At 45.1% G+C, this 26,078-nt stretch overlaps 2 protein-coding genes across 5 annotated transcripts in view; one reads left to right on the top strand and one right to left on the bottom strand.

Moving 5' to 3' along the window:
- IFT122 (intraflagellar transport 122) overlaps positions 1-11,288 on the bottom strand; it is a 66,016-nt gene extending 54,728 nt beyond the window's left edge. For both annotated transcript variants that reach the window (XM_006078904.4, XM_006078902.4), the window contains exons 1-3: positions 11,130-11,288; positions 6,129-6,195; positions 4,687-4,771 (exon numbers count right to left, since the gene is read on the bottom strand). In XM_006078904.4, the coding sequence (XP_006078966.1) occupies positions 4,687-4,771; positions 6,129-6,195; positions 11,130-11,170 (193 nt within the window). In that variant the 5' untranslated portion in view covers positions 11,171-11,288. The remainder of the gene's footprint in view (positions 1-4,686; positions 4,772-6,128; positions 6,196-11,129) is intronic.
- A 101-nt stretch (positions 11,289-11,389) lies between these two features.
- MBD4 (methyl-CpG binding domain 4, DNA glycosylase) lies at positions 11,390-20,768 on the top strand. Of its 3 annotated transcripts, none has more exons than XM_044934216.2 (8): positions 11,390-11,698; positions 13,192-13,422; positions 13,838-14,640; positions 16,954-17,025; positions 17,102-17,236; positions 18,482-18,631; positions 19,109-19,212; positions 20,446-20,768. In XM_044934216.2, the coding sequence occupies exons 1-8, from the start codon at positions 11,610-11,612 to the stop codon at positions 20,521-20,523; spliced, it is 1,662 nt and encodes a 553-aa protein (XP_044790151.1). In that variant the 5' UTR covers positions 11,390-11,609; the 3' UTR covers positions 20,524-20,768. The 3 variants fall into 3 exon arrangements, with proteins under 3 accessions (XP_044790151.1, XP_025128728.1, XP_006078968.1); XM_006078906.4 differs by having other exon boundaries at positions 11,392-11,698; positions 16,951-17,025; XM_025272943.3 differs by lacking the exon at positions 20,446-20,768 and having other exon boundaries at positions 16,951-17,025; positions 19,057-19,194.
- Positions 20,769-26,078: the final 5,310 nt, after the last annotated feature.

Consider the following 26,078-nt stretch of genomic DNA (forward strand, 5'->3'; position numbering starts at 1 on the left):
ATCATTCATTAAGACCTGAAGGCTGAGGGCTTCCCTGATGGTTCACTGAATAAGAATCTGCCTGCAATGCAGGAGACATGAGTTCAATCCCTGATCTGGGAAGATCTCACATGCCACAGGGCAACTAAGCCTACAGGGCAACAAAGACAAAAATAAATAAACAGAATTATTAGGAAAAACAAACAAAAAAGACCTGAAGGTTGAGCAAAGCTTAGTCAGGTGCAAAGAGAGCAGAAAGGCCCATCCATATGGGTCGAACAGATGTGCAAAGGCCCTGAGGCAGGAAAACAATGCACATCTGGAGGGCTGAGAGTAGCGAGCCTGGAACATCACGGGCAAAGGGCGAGGTGGGTGGTAGCGGGATCTCTTGGGGCTTCAGGGCCACATTAAGACCCTGCTCTCTGTCCCAAGGAAAGGCTTCAAGCAAATGAGGCCAGGTTAGGCTTTCATTCTCACACTGCTTTGGCTGGGTGGCACCGCTGCAAACACTAAGCCAGAGAAGCTGCTCTTGTTTCTTCTTCCTGTCACTGCTCCCCCACCCCAGCAGGCAGCAGGGCAGGGAGAGAGTGGGCTCCGGGCTCAGTCTGAGCGGGAATTCCCCATGACGTCACCCGCCAGCTGCGGGAGCGCCAGGAGCCACTGAGCATCCCCAGGCCCTCGTTTCCTCATCGGAAAAGTGGAAGCAACAACAGTGTTTACCTCTTGGCTGTTGTGAGGACGCAATGAGATTACAGTGCTTAGGACTGGGCCTTCTGAAAGAGATGGGAATACTAGACCGCCTGACCTGCCTCTTGAGAAATTTGCGTGCAGGTCAGGAAGCAACAGTTAGAACTGGACATGGAACAACAGACTGGTTCCAAATAGGAAAAGGAGTACGTCAAGGCTGTATATTGTCACCTTGCTTATTTAACTTGTATGCAGAGTACATCATGAGAAACGCTGGGCTGGAAGAAGCACAAGCTGGAATGAAGATTGCTGGGAGAAATACCAAGAACCTCAGATATGCAGATGACACCTCCCTTATGGCAGAAAATGAAGAGGAACTCAAAAGCCTCTTGATGAAAGTGAAAGAGGAGAGTGAAAAAGTTGGCTTAAAACCCAACATTCAGAAAACGAAGATCATGGCATCTGGTCCCACCACTTCATGGGAAATAGATGGGGAAACAGTGTCAGACTTTATTTTTGGGGGCTCCAAAATTCCTGCAGATGGTGACTGTAGCCATGAAATTAAAAGACGCTTACTCCTTGGAAGAAAAGTTATGACCAACCTAGATAGCATATTCAAAAGCAGAGACATTACTTTGCCAACAAAGGTTCGTCTAGTCAAGGCTCTGGTTTTTCCTGTGGTCATGTATGGATGTGAGAGTTGGAGTATGAAGAAGGCTGAGCACCGAAGAATTGATGCTTTTGAACTGTGGTGTTGGAGAAGACTCTTGAGAGTCCCTGGGACTGCAAGGATATCCAACCAGTCCATTCTGAAGGAGATCAGCCCTGGGATTTCTTTGGAAGGAATGATGCTGAAGCTGAAGCTCCAGTACTTTGGCCACCTCATGCGAAGAGTTGACTCATTGGAAAAGACTCTGATGCTGGGAGGGATTGGGGGCAGGAGAAGGGGACGACAGAGGATGAGATGGCTGGATGGCATCACCGACTCGATGGATGTGAGTCTGAGTGAACTCCGGGAGTTGGTGAACTCCAGGGAGGCCTGGCGTGCTGCGATTCGTGGGGTCACAAAGAGTCGGACACGACTGAGCGACTGAACTGAACTGAACTGGCCTGGGATCGATGCTGAACAAGATCAGCTACCATTATCACTATTATCTCCTCACATCGTCTTGTATCGCTTTCCTTGAAGGAAAAAAACTAGTTCTTACACACCTCTGTGTCATGGCTGCTTATTATTTAGTAAACTTAAGGGAGAAATCAGAAACAAGCAAAGTCATCATGTTTTAATCAGCAAAACCATAATTCGGTGTATCCTTACTTCTAGATCCAAGGGGGAGGGACTTCGTCATCACTACTCGAGTGTTACGAGGGGCGGCATAAGGCACTGGGAAGAATGTGGGCTCTGCAGTCAGAGGACCCACGTCAGGCCTGGCTCTGCCAAGTCTCCTGTAACATGCTAAGTCGCTTCAGTCGTGTCTGACTCTTTGTGATCCTGTGGACCGTGGCCTGCCAGGCTCCTCTGTCCACGGGCTTCTCCAGGCAAGAACACCGGAATGGGCTCCAAGCCTATTTTCTCACCCCTTCCTCACCTGCTGCAGAGGCTACTGGGAGGCCAAGTGAGATGACATGTGTGGCAGGACTTTGCAAAACGCTGACAAACGCCCCTGACCGCAGAGCTTGCTCTGACATCCCCAAGGGCCTCACGGTGCCACAGGCCAGAGGCCCTAGACTTATGAATTCTGAGACCTCACAGGTCGCCCCCTGGTGGTACTGAGAACTTGAACTCGAATAGGCACATAAAAAAAACAGGACGACATGGGACAGCACACCAGACTATCAGGCAAGAACCAGCATCATCTCTGCCACTGACTTGCTGCCACGTGACAGAAACTCGCGTGACTTCTCTCGGCCACTATGGAGGTCCAAGGTAGAGAGAATGGACTAGGTCAGGCTAACACTGGGTGCATGGAACTGCACGTACACATGCAATGGATGCATTTCTGAGAGGGGTTTGTAGCTTTCATCAGATTCTCAAAGAGGCCCGTCATCTAACCTGAGTGATCTCCGTGGTCCATCCGCACCTTGTGCCCCTGGTCCTGCACCTTCCCAGCAGCGGTCACAGAGGCCCATCTCTAATCCTAGGGCCACATGACACAGGAGGAAGTCGAGACTCAGAGTCAACCACCACCTCCAACTCACAGAGCTTTTGGGGTTGGAACTGTCTTATCCCAAAGCCCATGTTCCTCCCACAGACACTCAGCTATGGGAAGCATGGATTTACTCTAACTCTCAACATCAGTTTCACGCAGCTGGTGTGACAACCATCTCTCTTCTTTCTCACCCCACCTGGTGCCCTAACTCCAATGACCTTTCAAGTCCACTAGAACCTCCCTCTCCACTGCCCCTCAGCCCTGTGGTCCTCTCTCCCCTCATGACTCAGCAACAGTTCAAGGTCAATGTAGATAATCACTCATTTGCATACATCCTCTGCCCCTGCCCTCGCACTTCATCTTCAAGAGGAGCCTGTAAACCTACCACTGTGGTTAAATCCCCCTCTCCAATTGCTCTGCCCCTCCCGTATCTATGCAGCTCTAAGTGAAGGAGAAAAAGACATCATCACACCGCTGAGTTCACTTTCAATCCATGATCACCAGCTTCGGGTGGGCCTTTCAGGTAGCTGGGGTCTCACGACACCTCCTGGGGCCATGTACTCAGCCCCTTGGGCAGGTGGTGACTGACTTTCTTCCTTTGCCCTCAACTCTCAGACACCTCCTTCCCCATCCTCACTCTCAGATGTTGCTGCTCCCTGCTTCACTGAAAGGATGGGACAGAATTCCGTTGCCAGGACCTGCAGGGACACCCCCCAGCTTCCCGCCATGCCCTTCTCTGCCCTGGATCTCCTCTCCTCCTCTCACTCAACCACACTGCTCCGACATTTCCCACTCTCCTCCCTACAGCATCAACTGTCTCCAAATTCAGTGTGTCCGAAACTGAGCTCCTGACCTTTCACGGTAAGTTGCAGCCTTCCTCATCTCAGTGGAGGGCAACTCCATCCTTTTAGTCCCTCAGGTCAAAAACCTGGGAGTCATCCCGACTCCTTCCTTCACACGCCACATGCAACTGGCAGCCAACCCTACTGCTTCTGCCTCCCAGCTCTACCCACTCCCCGCCGCCTGCTCTGCTTCTACAGGAGCCTGAGCCGCCAACACCAGTGTGGTAGAATCTGCCCGGATGCCCCCACCCGCACCCCTGCAGGCTGTTCCCAGTATTTAAAACAGAAATCACATCAGATTTCTCCTCTGCTCAGAGAAATGGTTCCCCATTTTCAGTGAGGATCAAAATCCTGCGGCAGCCCACGTTAACCAGCCAGCCCACGCCTGTTACCTCTCTGCCCTCGTCCCCTACTGCTCCCCACCGATGCTCTGTCCCAGCCCCAGGAAGGCACAACCACCCGAGGACCTCTGCAACGGCCATTCCCTCTACGAGGAGCTCCCCTCCCCCTGGTACTAGCTGTCCTTACTTCCCTAGCTCCCCACCTTCAATTTTTGCTTGCTGGTCCCCATCTCGACAAGCCATCCTGACTCCTCTGCCCCATCCTGCACCCAGTGCCCTGAGCCGCCCAGCACTCTCAAGCCCTCTTATTGTGCCCTTTTCTTCTTCCTAACACTCACCACCTTCCAGCGTACTGTTTAATCTACTTATTGAGTACATTCATTGTATGCCTTTCCTCATACTCTCTCCCCTTCCCCTCCCACAACATAGACATGAGTCCCACAAGGGCAGGGATCTTTGTTTTGGTCTCTGAAGTATCTCAAGCAGCTAGAACAATACTTGGCCCACAGACGGGCCTCAATAAATACTTAAGTGACTGAATTAAGCTGAATGACTGAAGTCTAAGAGACTGACTGTCTTCCGAAACTGGAAGTGGTGCTTGAGCTCACTAATGATGTGGGCACAGGCAAGGAGAGAGACGAGCGGCTGTGAGGCCGTGACAGAGACTGAAGCCGAGCAGCCGCTTACCATCCTTCGCGTATGCCACGCAGTATACCGTGTCCTTGTGTCCTTTTAGGGGCTGAAGCAAGGTGCCGTCAGATGTGTCATAAACCTGGCAAAGAAGAGACGAAATTACAGGTTACCCACGTGGCATCCATGAGTCAGAATTCCTGCAGGTCGCTGCCGCTATTTTTATTTTCATAACAAAACATGTGTCAAAATTCTCAGTTTGTACCAAGTAAAAACTACACCGAGAAACCAGACTGGCTGTGAAAGTTGGGAAACCCAACAAGTAGAGGCCAAGATTCTGCATGTTATGTGGCTGGGAATGTTCGAGAAACAAAAGTTTTCATTAACAAAACCATTAATGCTCGAGAAACAAAAGTTCAGTCCGTGGAACTTCCCTGCAAAATTCACTCCCCTGCGTGAATCTGGATCTGTGACCAATCAAGCTAGACCCTCCCAGAGAAAGCCAGCACAAAGAGCCCAGTGCAAGCAGGAAGACATACCAGTGCAACCCTGCCCCTACTGCTGACATCACAGAGAGGCATTTCACACTTGCTACCGCGAGTCTGAGAGTCACAGACCTGGGCTCAGGGTCTGCAAGTGGGAGGGAGTGTTCTAAAGCCCAGCTGTAACATGGACGTAGAATTTTACAGCTGTGTGACATCTATAAATTTTGTGGAGATTGAAAAAAACCCACCGTCTGGGAAATAAAGGCAAGACCCTCCAGAAAGGATCTGTGTTGGAGAAGATAACCTATTGGAAAAACCTAAAAGGATTTGGACTGTTTACCCTGGAGAAGAAGTCTGTGGAACAACTGACTCAGGGCTTTAAGATTATGTGGTTTCCCGCGGACAGTGGAAAGCAGGCTGTCTGCACATCTAGAGACGACAGAGCGAGAGGAAGTGGACTTACGCAGGAGGAAGGGGCGAGCAGGCAAAGGTTCTCAGGTCAAACATAAAGTGTTCTCTGAAAACGACTTTTATACACTGGGACAGCTTCCAGTGGGAGCTTATATTCTTTGAGAATACGAAAAATAGGACAACATCCATATGGAACTCTTTAGGAAGGGCCTGTGCCTAAAATTGGGGTCAGGCTGTCTGGCTTTTCATGGAGGGAGCCCCTTGAGTCCTGTTGTTTGAATTTTTCAGGGCGACACAAATATGAACTGACAAATGGCTCCGTTTCAAAGGCATTTTGATTAATTATTTTTCAACTCGTTCATGGGTGTCTCAAAGTAAAATGTGAAAGATTAATGACTCCAAAGGAGGTATTGTTCACAGGTTCCTAGCTGATAGACAGTTTACCTACCTGTTTTAAATAGCCCATTTCCTTCCCTATTAAAAAGTAATGACTGGTTTTTCCGCCCTTGCCTTTTTTATCTTAAAAACCGGGTCAAATTTCAGAGCACTTACACGAGGGACAGAGGAAAAAAGCACTTAAAAAGGAAACAGACAAAATCCTACCAGTAATCTGTTTCCCGCAGCCACAATCAGCTGGGTTCCATCGGGCTTGAACGCGAGGTCATATACACTAAACAGGAGACAAGACAAGGCAAAGGGACAATTAGCAGCCAAAATGACGAGGCCGGCTAACGGCCAGGAAAGCAAATGTTATGTCCATTACAAAGCACGGCTTGTGTAGGAGGAAGAAAAATAATAGCTAAGAATTGCGTTCGGTTGCAAATTCCATTCAATCACCACACCTTCCATTGCAATTCACTTGGCAGCTAGGGTTGTATTCCACTTACCACTTGTCCAGAAGCCAGACGCCAGACTCAATTCAAAGGGTCAACAGTGGGGGGCACTATCTCATCATGAAACCATAAAGGCTACACAAACAAATGTGTGAGGGCCAGAAAATCCACAGGTCATTTACTAAAATATCATTACTTCCTCCAATTAATCCGATGTTTATCAAGTGCCTCTTCCATGTTAAGAACTAACAGCTACAAGATGACAAAATCAGTCCCTCCCTGCCGTCATGAAATGACCACCCTGTAGGAAGGCAAGGCTCAGACACACTCACAAAGAACCACGTGTCATTAAGTCTAAAGCACACATTTTTTTTCACATTTGAACATTTCTGATGCTGGGATGCGTCTTATAACTGATAATGTGTCAGTTTAGTTGGCAGCATACTTTGCTCTCTTAAATCATACAGAAAATAATATTTTACAAACAGTGACCTCTTAGATTGGATGGAGTGTAGAATAATACTGTGATAAAGGCTTTAGGAGATACATTAAAGCATATATTGTGGGATTCCAAGCAGGAAGACAGAGTATTCTGATTTGAAGAGGATCAGAAAAAGCTTCACAAAGAACACAACCTGTGAAAAAGGCAGGGCTTTCGAGACAGGCAGGGGGAGACTGGGCAAGCGCAGCATTTCAGGCAGAGAAAACCAAGCAAAGACGGGACGGCGGGAAGAGCAAACATGCAAACCTAATTTGACTGAAACGTGGCCAGCGCAGGGCGACAGGGAGCAAGGGATAAGGCCAGAGAAAACAGACTGCAGCCATATGACAAAGATTCTCAAATGCCTCCAGGCAGCGACTTTATTAGTTCCAGTGACCCTAGGAAGACTGTGTCAGACAGCACTGCCGTGATGGCCTACTGTAAAAGCTAAGCGTGGGGTAAATTAACCTGGCACCTGTGAGGGACCAAAAACTAGACACCTTGGGGAATTCCCCAGTGTTAAGACAGAGATTTTATTGCCAAGGGCATGGGCTTGATCCCTTAATCCCTGATTAAGGGCAGGAGGAGAAGCGGGCAACAGAGGATGAGATGGTTGGATGGCATCACCGAATCAAAGGACATGAGTTTGCGTAAACTCCAGAAGACAGTGAGGGCTTCCGTGGTGGCTCAGACAGTAAAGAGTCTGCCTGTGGTGCAGGAGACCAGGGTTCGATCCCTGGTTCAGGATGATCCCCTGGAGAAGGAAATGGCGACCCACTCCAGTATTCTTGCCTGGAAAATCCCATGGGTGGAGGAGTTTGGCAGGCTACAGTCCATGGGGTCACAAAGAGTCGGACACAACAGAGTGACTTCACTTTCACTTTTCCAGAAGATAGTAAAGGATAGGGAAGCCTGGCGTGCTGCAGTCCATGGGATCTCTAAGAGTCAGACACGACTTAGTGAATGAACAACAGCAAGCAGGGAACCAGCGCAGCCAGTAAAGAATCCGCTTGCAGTGCAGGAGACACAGATTCAATCCCTGGGTTGGGAAAATCCCCACTCCAGTATACTTGCCTGGAAAACCCCACGGACAGAGGAGCCTGGAGGGCTACAGTCCAAAGGGTCGCAAAGAGTCAGACACGACTGAGGGACTAAGCAGAGGGAACTAAGATCCCGCAAGCCTCAAGGTGTGGCCAAAAACACACAAACAAAACACTCTGGTAACTACTTAAGAGCATTTACCATAGAGACACCTCATGTTTATCTCTTCAAATGCATTATTTTATGGCGTCCTCACAATTCTGTGACGTAAGAATTACTACTCGACTACAGGTGGCGCTAGTGGAAAAGAATCTGCCTGCAATGCAGGACACCCAGGTTTGATCCCTGGGTTGGGAAGAGCCCCTGGAGAAGGAAATGGCAACCCACCCCAGTATTCTTGTCTGGAGAATTCCATGGACGGAGCAGCCTGATGGGCTACAGTCCATGGGGTCGCAAAGAATTGGACACAACCGAGCAACTAACGCTTGCACTTTCACTTGAGGGCACCTCAGCTCAGGAAGGTCAAGTATCTTGCCCAGCATCACACAGTCAGCAGTGAAAGGGCCAGAATTTTAACTCAGGTCTGACTCTAGAGTCTGTGCTAGCCCTCCTTCCACTCTCCTGAGTTACTATCAATTTTAACAAATTTTGGCTGCTCTCAGTACTTTAAAAACAGTGACTGATATTTATTAAGCACATTTATTTACGTGTGTGCAAAGTACAGTTTAAATGCTTTACACATGTTAACTTCCTTAATTTTCATAACAACCCTATATCTGTTTCACACATGAGAAAACAGGTAAAAAAACATTAACTAACCTGCTTGAAAATACACAGCTACTGAGTGGACTGAGCATGCCCTCAATGCAGTTAGAGCCCAAATTCAAATCCAGTGCTCAGTTGCTAGCTATCAGCAGCTTGTGCTATGAGCACTTTTATAACAGAGTTAAAAGATTAAGTTAAAAAAAATTTTTTAACTCAAATCTCTTAAAAAGTAGAAGTGAAAGATACAGTAGAAAGGCTATACGTTTTAAGAAAAGAGCAGTACAGAAAAGAGAAATACCCCTACCGAAAACAGACAATTCCTTGTGTTTAAGATATAAATAAACATCTCCTACTTCTGTTGCCTGCTTGACTCCTAAAGGCATTTCAGCCTGCTGTTCCCTGGAACACTGGGAATAATGAATTAGTGGCTAAGAGCATTGGCTCTGGAGTGAGCCAGAAAACAACCTCCATCACTTACTGTGTGACCTTGACAAATTATTTACCCTCTCTTTGCTTCAGTCGCCTCCTTTGTAAAACAGAAATAAGTACAGTACCTATGTCAGCGGGTTGTTGTGAAGTGACAATGAGATAAAAAATATGAAGTTCTTAACCAGCGCTTGGCACAGAGTGAGCATTAGCTATTACTGGTACAGAGTACAAAGAGAGCAACTACTTCCAAAGGGAGCTTTAAGGACGTTCAGGACTTCACTGTGAGATGAAGGCAGGCTTTCCTCACACACAGAGGCCTAAGAAAAGACAGAGGGGGAATGGCCCTGTTCCAGAAGCCAAAACAGAGACTTCACAATGAAGCTGGAAAGATCATGAAGGAAGATTTTGAAAGTCAGGCTGTGGAAAACTCCCCAGTAAATCAGTATTCCCCCAAATGCAACCTTATATGATGAATTTCAGTTCAGTTCAGTTCAGTCACGTCCGATTCTGCTACCCCATGGGCTGCAGTACGCCAGGCTTCCCTGTCCTTCACCAACTCCCGGAGCTTGCTCAAACTCATGTCCATAGAGTTGGTGATGTCATCCAACCATCTCATCCTCTGTCGTCCCCTTCTCCTCCTGCCTTCAATCTTTCCCAGCATCAGGGTCTTTACCAATGAGTCAGTTCTTTGCATCAGGTGGCCAAAGTATTTGAGTTTCAGCTTCAACATCAGTCCTTCCAATGAATATTCAGGACTGATCTCCTTTAGGATGGACTTGTTGGATCTTCTTGGAGTCCAGGGGACTCTCAAGAGTCTCCTCCAACACCATGGTTCAAAAGCATCAATTCTTCGGCGTTCAGGTTTCTTTATAGACCAACTTTCACATCCATAGATGACTACTGGAAAAACCATAGATTTTACTAGAAGGACTTTTGTTGGCCAAGTAATGTCTTGGTCTTGTTTTTGCTGACTATATAGAGCTTCTACATCTTTGGTCACAAAGAATATAATCAATCTGATTTTGGTATTGACCATCTGGTGATGTCCATGTGTAGAGTCTTCTCTTGTGTTGATGGAAGAGGGTGTTTGTTATGACCAGTGCATTCTCTTGGCAAAACTCTGTTATCATTTGACCTGCTTTGTTTTGTACTCCAAGGCCAAATTTGCCTGTTACTCCAGGTATCTCTTGACTTCCTACTTTTGCATTCCAGTCCCCTGTAATGAAAGGGTATCTTTTTTGGATGTTAGTTCTAGAAGGTCTTGTAGGTCTTCACAGAACCACTCAACGATGGTTTAGGTGATAAAATGATGAATTTAGGTGATAAAAACGAACAGAACATTAAACAATAGTGAATCATAAAGTGAGACAGTCATTCTCTTTCGAGACTCTTTCAAACCTTCTAACAAGACACAGGACAAAGTCTTGGTTTGATGCTATTCATCTCAAGCACCTCTCCGACCACACTTGCTAAATCTCCAGCTTTAAAGACAGTACCCCTGAGGCTCAAAGGTTCCCTAGCAACAGTATCTAGGCACAACTTGTTAACCTTTTGTTTCTCCCTGCCTTAAGTCCTACAGTTATCTTACATTTACAGCGATTGCTACCGGTTTTCATATACGGAGTAATAAGGGTTCCTGTAGAACGTAAAATCATATTTAAAGAAAAATAAGTCAGACAATTTTGAGAAAAAACAAACAAGACTATAGACAACACGTGGATGTGGCAAAAAGTTGTCAAGTTGGGAAAACACCGAGGAGCCCAGGATGGATTTCTGAGTAAGGCAACAAGATAAGATTGTGAGGACGTGTGAAGCCGCCTCCAAAGGCCGCTACCTCATACGTGGTGCATCCCCTCGCTCCCACTCCAGGCCTCAGTTTCTGCATCTGCAAAGGGGTGGGAGGGCGACCTTGGAGTCGCCCAGACCCGGGGCTCAGGGTCCTCAGCCCAGCCCGCAGGCCCGTTGCCCTTGGCAACCACCGGGATTCACGCCAAGGTGCCCGCCATCCCCGAGGGCCGGGGCCTCCCGCTCCTCCCGGACAGCCCCGCTCCTCACCACTGTTCGACTTTATCTCTCCACGTCAACACGGCCCTCATCGCGGTTTCCCTGAAGACTCGGGCCCCTCCTCCCCACCTCAGCAACAGGCCTCTCTCAGCCAGCCACTTTGTCTACCTGCGTTACCCCTGGCAACGCACATGCGCAGTGACCTGCGCGCGCCAGGGTTTCGAGTGCGCATGTCTAAAAAGGCTGGAACGGTGGAACGGGAACCTAGAGGCGTCCGCGATTGGTCGGAACGGTGCGTCTTCCTTGACGAAGGATTTGATTGGCTGAGCCGCGGAAATAGCGGCTGCGGTCGAGGGGGCGGCCGGAAAGCTGCTGAGGAATCGGAAAGACTTTCACCGCACTCATCTGTTGGTTCCAGCCTAGCGCTCCGAACTGAAGAAATTTTCACTTCTTACTCCGCCGCACACCCAGAGCGACGCCCCCTCTCGGCCTGTTGCTGCCGCCGGAGCCCATTTGAGGGGCACGTCTAGGATGGAGAGTCCGAGCCTGGGGGACTGCGGAGCTGCCCCCTCGGTCGTCGACCGTGAGCGCCTAGTCCCAGACCGGCTGTGTGACCTCCGGCAAGTCATTGTCTCCTTTCGGGCCTCAGCTTCACCACCTGTATAATGAGTGTTGGGGGTGAGGGGGAAGTAGAAGGTGGGTGGGCCTTTCTCAACTAGGTTGGATGGAGCCTTGGAGGCCGGCAGGGTTAATTCCTGCAAGCAGGGGCTGGACGAGGTTGCTAGGAGGTTTTCTGGTGCAAGGAGATGACTGCCTGGGAGTCAGTCATCTGACTGGAGGATCATCAGTCATCTTGGAGGACCCGAGGAAGACCTTGGAGGAGATGTCGTGTTAAGCAGCCAGCAGCGCTGGAGAAATGGGTACTGTGAGAAAGTAACACAGGAAGCTGCACCCATTGTTTGAGTACTTGTGTATGCGCGGGATGGGGCTAAGATGACTTACGTACTCCCCCCTTCAAAAAAATATAATCTTAAGAACTACCTTAAAAGAGGTATCACCTCCTTTTTACAGGTGGATAAACAGACTTTGAGAGGTTCAGTAACTTGCTCTTGGATAACACAGATAGTAAATGAAAGAGCTGGGATTTGACTACATTCTGTTGATTTTAAAGTTTGTGCTGTTTTCACCAGAATTCAGTTTCCTTATCACCAAAGTTGTAAAGGGTAAAATTTCTCAAGATCCACCCCGCATCCCGCAAATTATTTAACCCCTAATTGCATCAGAAGACCTTGATTCTAATTCTAGTTAATCACGGATTCATGCTTACTTTCCCTGTTTGTAGAAAAGAAGTTGGTTAGACAGACATCTCTAGACACTCATCCAACTTTGAAAATGTATGATTGAGTGATTAGGATACCCTCTACTGAAGTTTTTCAACAGTAGTACAGGAACAGAAGTATTAGACCAAGATTTAAGTAGATGTGGGGTCTGGAATCATTTCTGCAAGTAATAATCTTCCTGTCACTCAGTTTTATCAATAAAATGAGAGTAATCCTTATCCTACCTACCTTCTCAAGGTTTTCAGATCAAGAATGAATGAGAATTTGAAAATTCTATATCAGAAGTTCTTTACCTTTTTGAGGGCTACAACTTCTGATGAAAGTAATAGATACTTTTCCACCACCCCCAAAATGCACATATATTAAAATTTTACCTCACTTATTTGGGGGGGAGGGTGAAAGAGGGTATCTCACTAACTCCTTTAAGCCTTTCTGTGTATCCCCAGGTTAAAAACTTGGCTCTTGGTTCATATGTTTCAATTTATGCCAGGTGTCACCAGAAACCTCTATAACGGTGCTATTCAGTGATTAACAAAAAAATGTTTTTCTAGCAAATTGCTTGAGTTTTTCATTGTGCAGAGATTTCCAACCCTTTTTGGAAGACAGGAAGGTGTTGAAAAATAGGAAGATACTCTCATAGCATGACTGATCCATACTGACTCTAACCTGTCCCATAGTCTATGTGGTTCCTTCTCTGTCACTGACTGAAACTGAATAAGCAGAATCAAATTAATTTTAAATGAGCTAATCACTTGCACTTTGTTTTTTTTCAGGGAGGAAGATGTTGCTCTGGGGTCAGAAAGAGTGGGAGAGGATGAAAAGCAAATGGTGATGAAAAGCAGAAGTGAATGTAATCTCCCGCTACAAGAGCCTTTTGCTTCTGCTCAATCTGGTGGGAACGTAATGACAGAGTGCCGAAAGTCTGTACCATGTGGATGGGAAAGAGTTGTGAAGCAAAGGTTATCTGGGAAAACAGCAGGCAAATACGACGTACATTTTATCAGGTGAGCATGCAGAGCCGTAAAGACAGTACAGCCAAATAATTTTGTCTAGACAGATGGGAGGAAAACATAGCAGAAATTTTGACTTTTTTGTCTTCACCATAAAACCATCATGGATTCTGTTCCTTTGTTGTCACTGGTTAGTTATATCAGGTGAGCTGGGGACAAATACTTAACATTTTCTCTGACTGCAAATGGTTACTGGGAAGACTGCACTTGAGTTATATTTGTAAAATTGTGTTATATTATCAAAAAGGAAGCTATTTAAAAGCACCTTTTTAGCAGTTTTTTATTTTAAATAGCAATGTCCATGGCAAAATTTGAAGGTTATTAATAAAACATCTGAAATGTGACGCAGTTCTTTTTAAAAGTCACTTTTATTTACTAGCAGTAAGTGTCCTTTAATGTCATTTTCTAGCCCACAGGGACAGAAGTTCAGATCCAGAGTTTCACTTGTTAATTATCTTCACCAAAGTGGAGAGACTTCTCTTAAGCCAGAAGACTTTGATTTCAGTGTACGTCCTGAAAGGAGCATCAAGTCAGGATGTAAAGGCCGAAACAGAGCAGCTCTGACATTCCAACTGCAACACCAAAGTAGCAGTTCAAACCGGAACCTCAGGACACGGAGCATGAGGAAGAAAGATGTGTTTCCCCTGCCAAGTACTTGTTTGGAATTGCAGGATAGCAGAGAACCACCTAACTTGAAAGAAGATGAGGGTGTTCATGATATTGCCTCCAAAAAGGTTAGCAAGTCCAAAAGAAAGGTGACTGTTTTGAAAGACATTCAAACTAAGAAATCAAAAACAGGGTGCCGCAAGAGTCTTCCCGATCCTGTCCAAAGTAACAGAGAATCTCAAAGTGAACCTGTTGCACAGGAAAGTCACCTTGAGGGAACTTGCTGCATCTCTGATGCCAGAGCCAGCAACCAGGCCCTCAGTGTGACCACTGAAGAGGAGAGGCTTGGTAAAAAAAAATCATCGTGTTTGGGACCAAATGGTGAACAGATCCCTTCTGGCATCGTAAGCAAATTATGTCCGGCTGAAGAAGCAAAACCCAACAATAACTGTGAGGACACCTTTTTAGAATCTGAGGAAATAAGAACCAAAGTAGAAGCTGCGGAGAGGAAGGAGCATTTGCATATGGACATTTCAGAAGGTGGCTCTGAAACAGACGACAGCTCACAAACACAGAAAAACCCTACGTCTGCGAAAGTATCTCAAGGTATTCAGTGCACTAAAGTGCTGTGAAAGGCGCGATGAGGAGTTGGCACTTCCTGCCTGTAGACAGTTAGGATGTGGGAACAGAATGAAGCTCTTGAGCCATGTTATCAGATACATCCTACCAGTTGGTCCTAGTGCTTTGTCTAACTGATGTTTAAGCCCTTTTGCATGGCAGAGAAGGGATCGGCAGGCTGCCACTCTGATGCCCCCAGCAGAGGACAGTTGTGCCACAGACAGTTGCTACCATGGCTCCCTGGTACAACACCTGGGACTCTCGTCAATAGTGCTCTCCCTTCTTCCCTTTTGTCCAGTAATCTTATAACTTTAGAGGGGAAGAAAAGGCTGCCCTTCTGAGGTTTGAGGAAGACTCCTTTTATACGTAAACTGTTGGAGATTAGCCAATATCTTCTCTTTGCACCCTTGTAACTTATTACTGATATGTGACTTCCAGTTTAATTTTGCATGTATCACAATCATTTTTATTTTCTGTTGTAATGCTACTCTAAAATGCTTTAGAGCTCTAAATAATTCAAAACTAATCACATAGTTCATCTATTATTTGTAATATGCTCTTAATACAGAGTTCAGAGCTTAGCAGTTTTGCCTTTATGATACTTCAGTGAATAGGAGATGAAAAGGAGACCTTTGAGCAGCCCTCTCTTAGTTATTCATTATGCCATTATGATATAATGAATAACTCCTTTAAAGAAGAACAGTAATTTTACTTGAAGTCCTATGGGGAGACAGTGTGGACAGACCCGTAGAGCAGGTGGTTAGACTTGGTTCCTTCTCTTGGTCCCCCTCATGGTTTTATTATGTCTTTCCTGTGCCTGGAGTTTCTCTGCCTTCAATAGAAGATGACCACATACACCTAGGAATTGCATAAAAATTCTTCAGATCTGTCCTTTAAAGACCTTGAACTTCCTAAAGTCTTGACATTTATGTAGATTTACTGCTAGTACAATGAGTAAGTAAAATACTGAAAACATCCTTTCATGACTAAAATGGAAGTATTCTGTTCATCGCATGCATAAAGTCCATTCTTAACATGAGATGATACGTTTACTGTAGGTAATAATAGGTGTCTGACGGAGTAGTAAAGACTTCCCCATTGTCTTAGTTATAAACTGCCAAGTGAACTGAACTTAGTCTCCTATTAATAAGAAGGCTTAGACAGCATATACTTATAGGAATCCGCAGAAGAAATTAGCAAGTAGGTAGTAAGAGCAGTTTCTGTTGTTCTAACTCTTTTTACTTTCCACTGGGCTTTGCCTATTCAAACTAGAATAGCAAAAAAACCCAGACTGATTACCTGGAGACATGGATACGTATCCCAATCTATAGTGAGTCTCGCTGTTGTTCAGATAGTTGCTTAATTTCTAAGCCTTAAGAGTCTTCATCTGTAAAATAACAAGTGGTAACTTCACTAGTCCTGTTTTTCACATCATGAATGTTGTAAAATGGAAAGTGAAAAAGATGGCTTTGTGCTAGACAAACACAAGGTATTATTAACTGACATGCAAATTTAGAGGGTATGGCTCTAGCGAGTATTAAATGTGATGATTTTAGAAACTCGAGAGGCCTAACAACGGTGGTTAAAGAGTCTTTGGTAAATTGCACATCCCAATAGATAGTGGCCTCCGGCAGTCCAAATCTTTGGGGTTTTCTGCAGGTTCTGTTTTACCTGTATCCTTTTTGTTGTTTTTCTGATAAAAGTATTCACTGCAGAATATTTGAAAAATACAGAAAATTACAAGAAAAGTTAACAACAACCATTATATCATTTTGGTTTATTTCCTTCTAATCGGTATCATATTTTTTTTTTTAATTGGGATCATGTGTTGAGTATTGCTTTTTTCACTTAAAAATTAATGACATGGGAAAAAAATTCATGATCTAGTCTTAAAATATTTTAATGACAAGAGAACTAGTATAACAGTGGTTAAAGGCATGGACTCAGGAGCCTTGTTGCCTGGATTAGAATTTCAGCTCTAACCACTAATTAAATAGAACAAAGAAGTATAGCTAATAAGAAAAAAAAAAAAGAATTGCAGTTCTGACACTTACTTTGGGCAAGTTACCTAGCCTTTCTGTTCCTCAATTTCCCTATCTTCAAAGTGCAGATAAAATAGGACCTGCCTAGCTCCTAGGTCATTAGTAGGATTAAATTGGTTAATTTTTGTGAAGCTTAGAATAGCGCCTGGGGCATTCTAAATGCTCTTTAGTAGTAGTGGACTGTTATTTGCAGTCCTGAATATTTCTGTAGACTGAACCATAGATTCTGTAAACAATGTTCACTCTTCCTTTTCAGAAGACACCATCCCACGGACACAAATAGAAAAAAGGAAAACAAGCCTGTATTTTTCCAGCAAATACAACAAAGAAGGTATCCCTTTTCCCATCAGAAAGCAGACTTTAAATCTGCTTCAGGTGTTCAGCTCTGATACGGTGTGTTTGTTTAGCTCTTAGCCCCCCACGACGCAAGGCCTTTAAGAAGTGGACACCTCCGCGGTCACCTTTTAATCTTGTCCAGGAAACTCTTTTTCATGATCCGTGGAAGCTCCTCATTGCAACTATATTTCTCAATCGGACCTCAGGTTTGGGATTCTTTTCATCTTTGTCTTGGTAGAGACACTGTGTTGGGGAGAATTGGTTAGGAGGCCTGGCCTCAGGTTTGATTTTGACCTCAGGTGAGGCCTTTTAACCCTCAAATTTTTCACCTATGAGAAAGTTAGACTAGATAATCTCCAGCAGCTTTTTTCGTTTTTTTATAATTAAATTTATTTATTTATTTTTATTTTTTTCTTACCAGAAGGATTTTATTACCTAAAATACATCTAAATCCTTTATTATACCTTCTGGTAAGTTGTCCAGTTTGGGAAAACTTTTCAATTTCCAGACATCTGCTGCTGCTGCTGCTGTTGCTAAATCGCTTCAGTCGTGTCCGACTCTGTGCGACCCCATAGATGGCAGCCCACCAGGCTTCCCGTCCCTGGGATTCTCCAGGCAAGAACACTGGAGTGGGTTGCCATTTCCTTCTCCATAAATTTATTTATTTTTAATTGAAGGATAATTGCTTTATAGTACTATGTCTGTGTGTCTATTACCAGCCTTCTTTTGCATTAAGGAGCAAATTGTCATTTATTTTCTGCTTCCAAATTATTTTTGGTCATCAGTGAAAATCAGTTACTTAACATTCCTCATCTCTCTGTCATGTATAAATGCACTTCTTTTTCATTGGATGCTTTCTTTAACGTCATCGGCATCTTTGTGTTCTGTATGCTTTTACACTAGTTATCTGATGATCTGATTATTTAAACTGACATCATGCAAGGTCAGGTTTCAGCGTAATCTGGACAACTAACCAAATAGGTTAATGATGTTAGGTTTCGACCCTGAAAATGGTTGCTGTTTATTTAGTTAATGTCTTCTTGTGCATGCTTGATCGCTCAGTCGTGTCCGATTCTTTGCAACCCCATAAACAGTAGCCTGCCAGGCTCCTCTGCCCATGGGATTCTCCAGACCAGAATATTGGAGTGGGTTGTCATTCGTGTCTCCTGGGGATCTTCCCGACCCAGGGGTTGAACCCAGGTCTCCCACATCGCAGGCAGATTCTTTACCATCTGAGCCACCAGGGCAAGTTTCATATACAGAGTTTTTTGTTTTCATTGTTTCTTTCTTGTTAAACCACCGATTAGAAGACATTGGTTTCCCAGATGGCTCAGTGGAGATGCAAGAGACACTTTTCAGTTTCATGTGAGATTTATAGATAAGGAAGTACCTGCACCTAAAATCAACCCATCCGGAGGCATGTAATCACATCCTTATTTTTAACTTCCCAGGCAAAATGGCCATCCCTGTGCTCTGGCAGTTTCTGGAGAAGTACCCTTCCGCTGAGGCTGCAAGGACTGCAGACTGGAGAGATGTTTCAGAACTTCTTAAACCTCTTGGTCTCTACGATCTTCGAGCAAAAACCATTATCAAGTTCTCCGGTAACTTCACCCATACACCCAAAGGAGAAAACATAAAAATGTGCCTATTTAAGTGAGAGCCGCACCTTAAATTTCAGTGTCCTCAACTGCGACATTAATAGAGATCTTTTAGCCCAAGCTCCAGAGGCATTTGAAAATCGTTCACTTGCCCCAAACCACGGTCTCCCACTGACCCAGAAGATAAATCTTTGCCCAGCACTGGGTCAGGCTGTGTGAGCAGGATTAGGGGAAGAAGGCAGTGAAGCAGAAAGCCCAGCTGACCTCTGGGATGTTACCTCTGTCCAGTTAGCCCAACTCAAGACAATAAGATGAGTTCGTGGTAGACGAGCAGAGCCGACAGGACTTGTGCTGCAGGAATTCAGAAGGAAGCAGTCACCACTGAGGCTATTAGGAGACACGCTTTCCTGTCCCTTTCTCCTTTTTAGGGAAAGGGTTTTTCTAGAGGCTGACCTGATGTGTGGGGTGTTGTATTCTCAGATGAATATCTGACAAAGCAGTGGAGGTACCCAATCGAGCTTCACGGGATTGGCAAATATGGCAACGACTCATACCGAATTTTTTGCGTCAATGAGTGGAAGCAGGTAAGGCCCAGCTCCAACATATTGTGTCTCTGGGGCAAAATAAGTCCACCGTGGTGGTTCAGACTATTTCTTGGATCTAACTCGCTATTACGGTCACAACCAATTTCACTCCAAGCTGGAGGGGTAGTGGAGGCTTGGGGTTTATTGATGGCAGGAGAGGGTCTAGAGGTTTTCCCGAGTTGATGACGATTCCCTGGCCTCTGAGTGACCCCATCGGTGTGCCTCTTCTGGGCCTTTCCTGTCGTTCCCATTCACGTACCGTCTCTAGGCCGGATGCAGTTTTCCTCATGTCACGGTTGTACTTAGCTTCACAAGCCCACCCCTGGAGAGCAGGCAGGCGTGGGATTAGGTGGTCTCAGTCTGTATGGTCGATGGGTCCTTCGTCAGCTGCCCATTCTGTCGAGCATGCCCAGCCTGCAGGCATCCAGGAGGCATCCTGGCCACCGGTAGGCACTGCCTCAGAGCCTGGTACGCTAACTCCCTCAACCTGTGACTTTCTTGAAGCATTCAGCTGCTCGGCCTAGCCAAGCCCAACCCTGCTTCACCGTGTATTGTGACCTGAGCAGGTTGTTTAAAACTCTCAGAGTCTATAACCTCCTTCTGGAAAAATAGCCTATTAATATTTGACTCACGTTATCACCACCTCACACACTGAGTCCTGGGGAAGATCAGTTCCAAACTGGAAAGTATCTTGTAAACTGTGAAGGATTCCTTTGATGTAAGGTGTAATTCTAAACATTCGTGAATCCCGTTAGGTTACAAATTATTATAATTTTTCAGGTATATTATCATAAGATACTGTTCTCCCACCATATCTTTATTTTTTTTAATACTTTTTATTTATTTTACTTTTTTTGGCTGCACTGGGTCTTCTCTGCCTTGTGTGGTCTCTGGGTGCAGTGAACAGGTGCTAGTCTTCATTAGGGTATATGGGCTTCTCGTTCCACCGACTTCTCTTGTTGCGGCGCCTTCTCTTGTTACAGAGCACAGACCCTAGGGTGCATGGACTTCAGTAGTTGTGGTGCGTGGGTTTAGTTGTTCTGCATGTGGGATCTTCCCAGACCAGGGATCAAACCTATGTCCTCTTCATTGGTAGGTAGATTCTTAACCACTGTGCCACTAGGGAAAACCCGCCCCCACCACCACCACTATATCTTTAAAAAGCCAATTTAATAAATGCATTTCTGACAAACTTACATAAGGCATCTGTCTTCTGTGTTGTATTTCTTCCAGGTACACCCTGAAGACCATAAGTTAAATAAATATCATGACTGGCTTTGGGAAAATCACGAGAAATTAAGTCTATCTTAAAAACTCTCTGAAGTTTTCAGACTTGTTTTTTATACATCGCTTTGCACTTTGATTCTTCAGAGCTCCATTAAGCACAACCACCTTTCCAGGCGTATAGATTTTAATCAGCCCAGCTACTACCAACCTACTGTGTTTTCTTAATGTGTGTACCACTGGTAGATCTTCGCTACTGAATGTGCTGGAACATGTTTTAAGAGTTTTTTGGTTTTTGTTTTAAGAAAAAATAAATTGTTATTTGACAACAATCCTAAAAATGTAAATGTATGTGACTTTCCAATAATGAAATGTGATTTGAGGTTGGAAAAAAACTCTTAGTTACCAACAATATAAAGCAAATTTCTATCAACCTTGTTTGAGGGAAGATTAGACTTTCTGCTCTCTTTCTATAGAAAATGATACCATTGCTGTTTAGTCACTAAGTTGTGTCCGACTCTGTGCAACTCTGTCCAACTGTAGGTCACCAGGCTCCTCTGTCCATGGGGATTCTCCAGGCAGGAACACTGCAGTGGGTTGCCATTTCCTCCTCTAGGGGATTTTCCTGACCCAGGGAGTGAACCTGCGTCTCCTGCATTGGTGGGTGGATTCTTTACCACTGAGCTGCTAGGGAAGCCCTATTAATAAAAATATTTTTATTAAAAAACACCTTCTGTGAGGGTGATCTGGCCGTGTCATGTCACCCCACTGACTGCCAGGATTGATTTGACTGGTTGGTTGGCTAGGCAAGCTGCACGTTCAGCTGAAGAGGACAACCTTCTCCAATCGAGGAGGACCGTTCTTTGATCAAGCATATATGAGTACCTGCACTCCCCTGCTAGGACCTCCAAACAAGCTCTCAAGGTCCATTTGTAGGAGAACATAGTGTATTCAAGCTTCCAAGACTCCAGACACATCCCCCCAAAAAAACGCCAACCCCCAAGGAAAAATTAGATGATTTTGTCATCGTGTGTGTGTTTTTATAGGCCCTTTCCTTCTATTCTTTTCTTTTTTTACTGTACCAGGTCTTAGTTGCAGTATGTGGGATCTAGTTGCCCAACCAGGTATCAAACCCAGGCCCCCTTCATTGGGAGCACAGAGGCTTAGCCACCGGGGAAGTCCCTGTCATTATGTGTTCTTAAGGACTCTCGGTTGACTTTTAGGAATTGGAGATTTGACCCCGGCATCCATTGATAACCTAGTGTGAATACCTGCCTGCAATTATGTTTCAGAGTCTTGGTTTCTGACTCATGTGTTCACTGTGATCCCCATGTGAAAACTCAAGCATTTACCCATCTCTCATCTTCCAGCTGGAGGACAGGACCTTTTTAGTTTTATGGCATTTTTAATACAGGTATTATCATGGTATAACCCAAATACTAAAACATTTACTTTAGAAGGAACTCATAAAACAAATGAAAATCTAAGTTATCAAGCCTCAATTTTCATTCATTTTAAGATGAGAGGGTAACAGGCAGGGAGGCCAGGGGTTTCCAAACGGAGGAAATAGGCTGCAAGTGTCAGACATTTTTTCTCTCTCTCTTAAGTGGCGGGAGGAAACAAACAAGTGTTAAGATTTTTCCCCTTCTCTATACAAATGTAAAAAGAGGTTTCTCTTAAAATTATGTGTTGCCATAATGACACCTGGTTCCACCTGAACTTAACTTTTCTCAAATGCATTTTTCTTGAGCTAACCGATGCATTTTTCTTACGGATATATTTGTCTTGAGCTATGTTAGTGAACTATGTATTTACCCTAGACTCCGTCTTCAAGTTGGTTCCGCCTAAAGGCTCAGAACCGACTTGACAAACCAGTATGTTATACATTGTTCTCCTAATCTATGTTAATGAAACTGTATATTTGCTTGGAAATCTGCCTTTCTTCAAGATTCATGTCAGTGGTTTTATAGCCTGAGATGACTCACCTGGTGCCAATGTTATCTCAAAATACATGTTGTGGGTGAGGGACCTGGTGCCATTCTCTGAGTTTGAGACATTTCCTTTCTCTAATTAGCAGACTGCTAGTAGCTATATAACATCCAGCTAAAGACTAGCAGGGGGGCACTCTTTCTGCCCCCTTCTGATATCTATGTCAGAAGCTTTTTCTATCTCTTTCATACTTTAATAAACCTTTATTACAAAAAAGCTCTGAGTGATCAAACCTCGTCACTGGCCCCAGATTGAATTCTCCAGAGGCCAAGAATCCCGGCTTCTTAGGTGGTTCAGCAACAACCTTCTAAGGGCATAATTTGCAAATTAAGCTGATTGAATAAATGAAAAATAAATTGTTAGGAAAACTGCTTTTGTTGTAGGGTAGAGCGTGAGCAGAACAAGGAGATGCTGCTGCAGAGCACTGGCTGTTGCCACTTCAGTGAATGAGTTCCATTTTTTAGAGAAGGATGGATTTTGAACAGAGCGGGAAAACTGGCCACACACAGCTGCAAGGCAAGCATCCGCTTCATAACCTCCCATCACATTTTTATGTAACAGACACCAGAGTAGCATTCACTAAGTGCGAAGGTCTGTGCTGGCTCTGTGGGGACTTTCACAGGAAAGAGAAAAGTAAAAATAATAATGAAAAAGAACAAAAGCGGTAAGGTGTGGGGACATGGTGCCCAACACCGCGGTGAAGAGCCTAGAGGGTCCCCTGCAACCCTGGCCACAGCTGAGGTCAGAGGGTAGGGCAGGCACCAAAGTTGGGGTTCAGGGGTGGCAGGGCCCAGGTTCCATCCCAGCATCTCCATCAGGATTGTGGGCCTGTAGACATCGCAGGGAAGCTCCGCATCAGGAGCTCAGGCTATATCAAGCCCTGCCTTTTCCCTTTTCCTGCAGATAACCTGGTCTCTACCTGTTCCCTCTTCTCTTTAGAATGGGTCAGTATGGTTATTAAGTCAATATATGAAATAGTTTACATGGAGTCTCGCTTATACAAGCACTGCATTAATGTGGCCCGTACGAATGGTCTGAAGGAAGACCTCAGATTGTTGAGAGGGTCACAAAACTAAGGCAATTTAGGGGCTTTCCTGTCAGTCCAGCGGCTAAGACTCCACCCTCCCATTGCAGGGGGCCCAGGTTCGATTCCTGGTCAGGTCACTAGACTCCACATGCCACAGTGAAGTTCCAGCACTGCCAAATAAAACAGTTTAAATATAATAATAATGCATTTCAGTAAGGATGATATTTTATACAGAGTAAGCCCTCAAGTGTTTGGGTTTTTTCTAACTTTTTATTGAAACAAAATTTGCCCCCCCAAAATTGATTTAACCATTTTTAAAGGGCACAGATGCCCGAGGCCAGGGGAGGCAGCCGGGAGGAACAACCCACGCCCGAGGCCAGGGGCGGCGACGAGAGGAGTTACCCCACGCCCCAAGCCCGAGGACGGGGCAACAGGCGGGAGGAGCTACCCCACACCCCTAAGCCTGAGGCCAAGGGCGGCGGCGGGGAGGAGCAACCGCATGACCGAGGCCAGGGGCGGTGGCCGGGAGGACCAACCCCACCTCCAAGGAGCCGTGGCTGTGCAGGTGCAGGAGGGCCTAGACGAGCTATCCCACATTGAAGGTCAGGAAGGGCGGCGGTGAGGAGATACCCCTCGTCCAAGGTAAGGAGCAATGGCTGCGCTTTGCTGGAGCAGCCCTGAAGCGATACCCCACGCCCAAGGTAAGAGAAACCCAAGTAAGACCGTAGGTGTTGAAAGAGGGCATCAGAGGGCAAACACACTGAAACCATACTCACAGAAAACTAGTCAATCTAATCACACTAGGACCACAGCCTTGTCTAACTCAATGAAACTAAACCATGCCCGTGGGGCAACCCAAGACGGGCGGGTCATGGTGGAGAGATTTGACAGAATGTGGTCCACTGGAGAAGGGAATGGCAAACCACTTCAGTGTTCTTGCCTCGAGAACCCCATGAACAGTATGAAAAGGCAAAATGATAGGATACTGAAAGAGAAACTCCCCAGGTCAGTAGGTACCCAATATGCTACTGGAGATCAGTGGAGAAATAACTCCAGAAAGAATGAAGGGATGGAGCCAAAGCAAAAACAATACCCAGCTGTGGATGTGACTGGTGATAGAAGCAAGGTCCGATGCTGTAAAGAGCAATATTGCATAGGAACCTGGAATGTCAGGTCCATGAATCAAGGCAAATTGGAAGTGGTCAAACAAGAGATAGCAAGAGTGAATGTCGACATTCTAGGAATCAGCGAACTGAAATGGACTGGAATGGGTGAATTTAACTCAGATGACCATTACATCTACTACTGCAGGCAGGAATCCCTCAGAAGAAATGGAGTAGCCATCATGGTCAACAAAAGAGTCCGAAATGCAGTACTTGGATGCAATCTCAAAAACAACAGAATGATCTGTTTGTTTCCAAGGCAAACCATTCAATATCACAGTAATCCAAGTCTATGCCCCAACCAGTAATGCTGAAGAAGCTGAAGTTGAACGGTTCTATGAAGACCTACAAGACCTTTTAGAACTAACACCCAAAAAAAGATGTCCTTTTCATTATAGGGGACTGGAATGCAAAAGTAGGAAGTCAAGAAACACCTGGAGTAACAGGCAAATTTGGCCTTGGAATACGGAATGAAGCAGGGCAAAGACTAATAGAGTTTTGCCAAGAAAATGCACTGGTCATAACAAACACCTTCTTCCAACAACACAACAGAAGACTCTATACATGGACATCATCAGATGGTCAACACCGAAATCAGATTGATTATATGCTTTGCAGCCAAAGACGGAGAAGCTTTATACAGTCAGCAAAAACAAGACCAGGAGCTGACTGTGGCTCAGACCATGAACTCCTTATTGCCAAATTCAGACTTAAATTGAAGAAAGTAGGGAAAACCACTAGACCATTCAGGTATGACCTAAATCAAATCCCTTATGATTATACAGTGGAAGTGAGAAATAGATTTAAGGGCCTAGATCTGATAGATAGAGTACCTGATGAACTATGGAATGAGGTTCATGACATTGTACAGGAGACAGGGATCAAGACCATTCCCATAGAAAAGAAATGCAAAAAAGCAAAATGGCTGTCTGGGGAGGCCTTACAAATAGCTGTGAAAAGAGAAGCAAAAAGCAAAGGAGAAAAGGAAAGATATAAACATCTGAATGCAGAGTTCCAAAGAATAGCAAGAAGAAATAAGAAAGCCTTCCTCAGCGATCAATGCAAAGAAATAGAGGAAAACAAAAAATCAGAGATACCAAAGGAACATTTCATGCAAAGATGGGTTCAATAAAGGACAGAAATGGTATGGACCTAACAGAAACAGAAGATATTCAGAAAAGATGGCAAGAATACACAGAAGAACTGTACAAAAAGATCTTCATGACCCAGATAATCATGATGATGTGATCACTGACCTAGAGCCAGACATCCTGGAATGTGAAGTCCAGTGGGCCTTAGAAAGCATCACTATGAACAAAGGTAGTGGAGGTGATGGAATTCCAGTTGAGCTATTCCAAATCCTGAAAGATGATGCTGTGAAAGTGCTGCACTCAATATGCCAGCAAATTTGGAAAACTCAGCAGTGGCCACAGGACTGGAAAAGGTCAGTTTTCATTCCAATC

The sequence above is a fragment of the Bubalus bubalis genome, chromosome 21 (assembly GCF_019923935.1).
Source record: "Bubalus bubalis isolate 160015118507 breed Murrah chromosome 21, NDDB_SH_1, whole genome shotgun sequence".
NCBI lineage: Eukaryota > Metazoa > Chordata > Mammalia > Artiodactyla > Bovidae > Bubalus > Bubalus bubalis.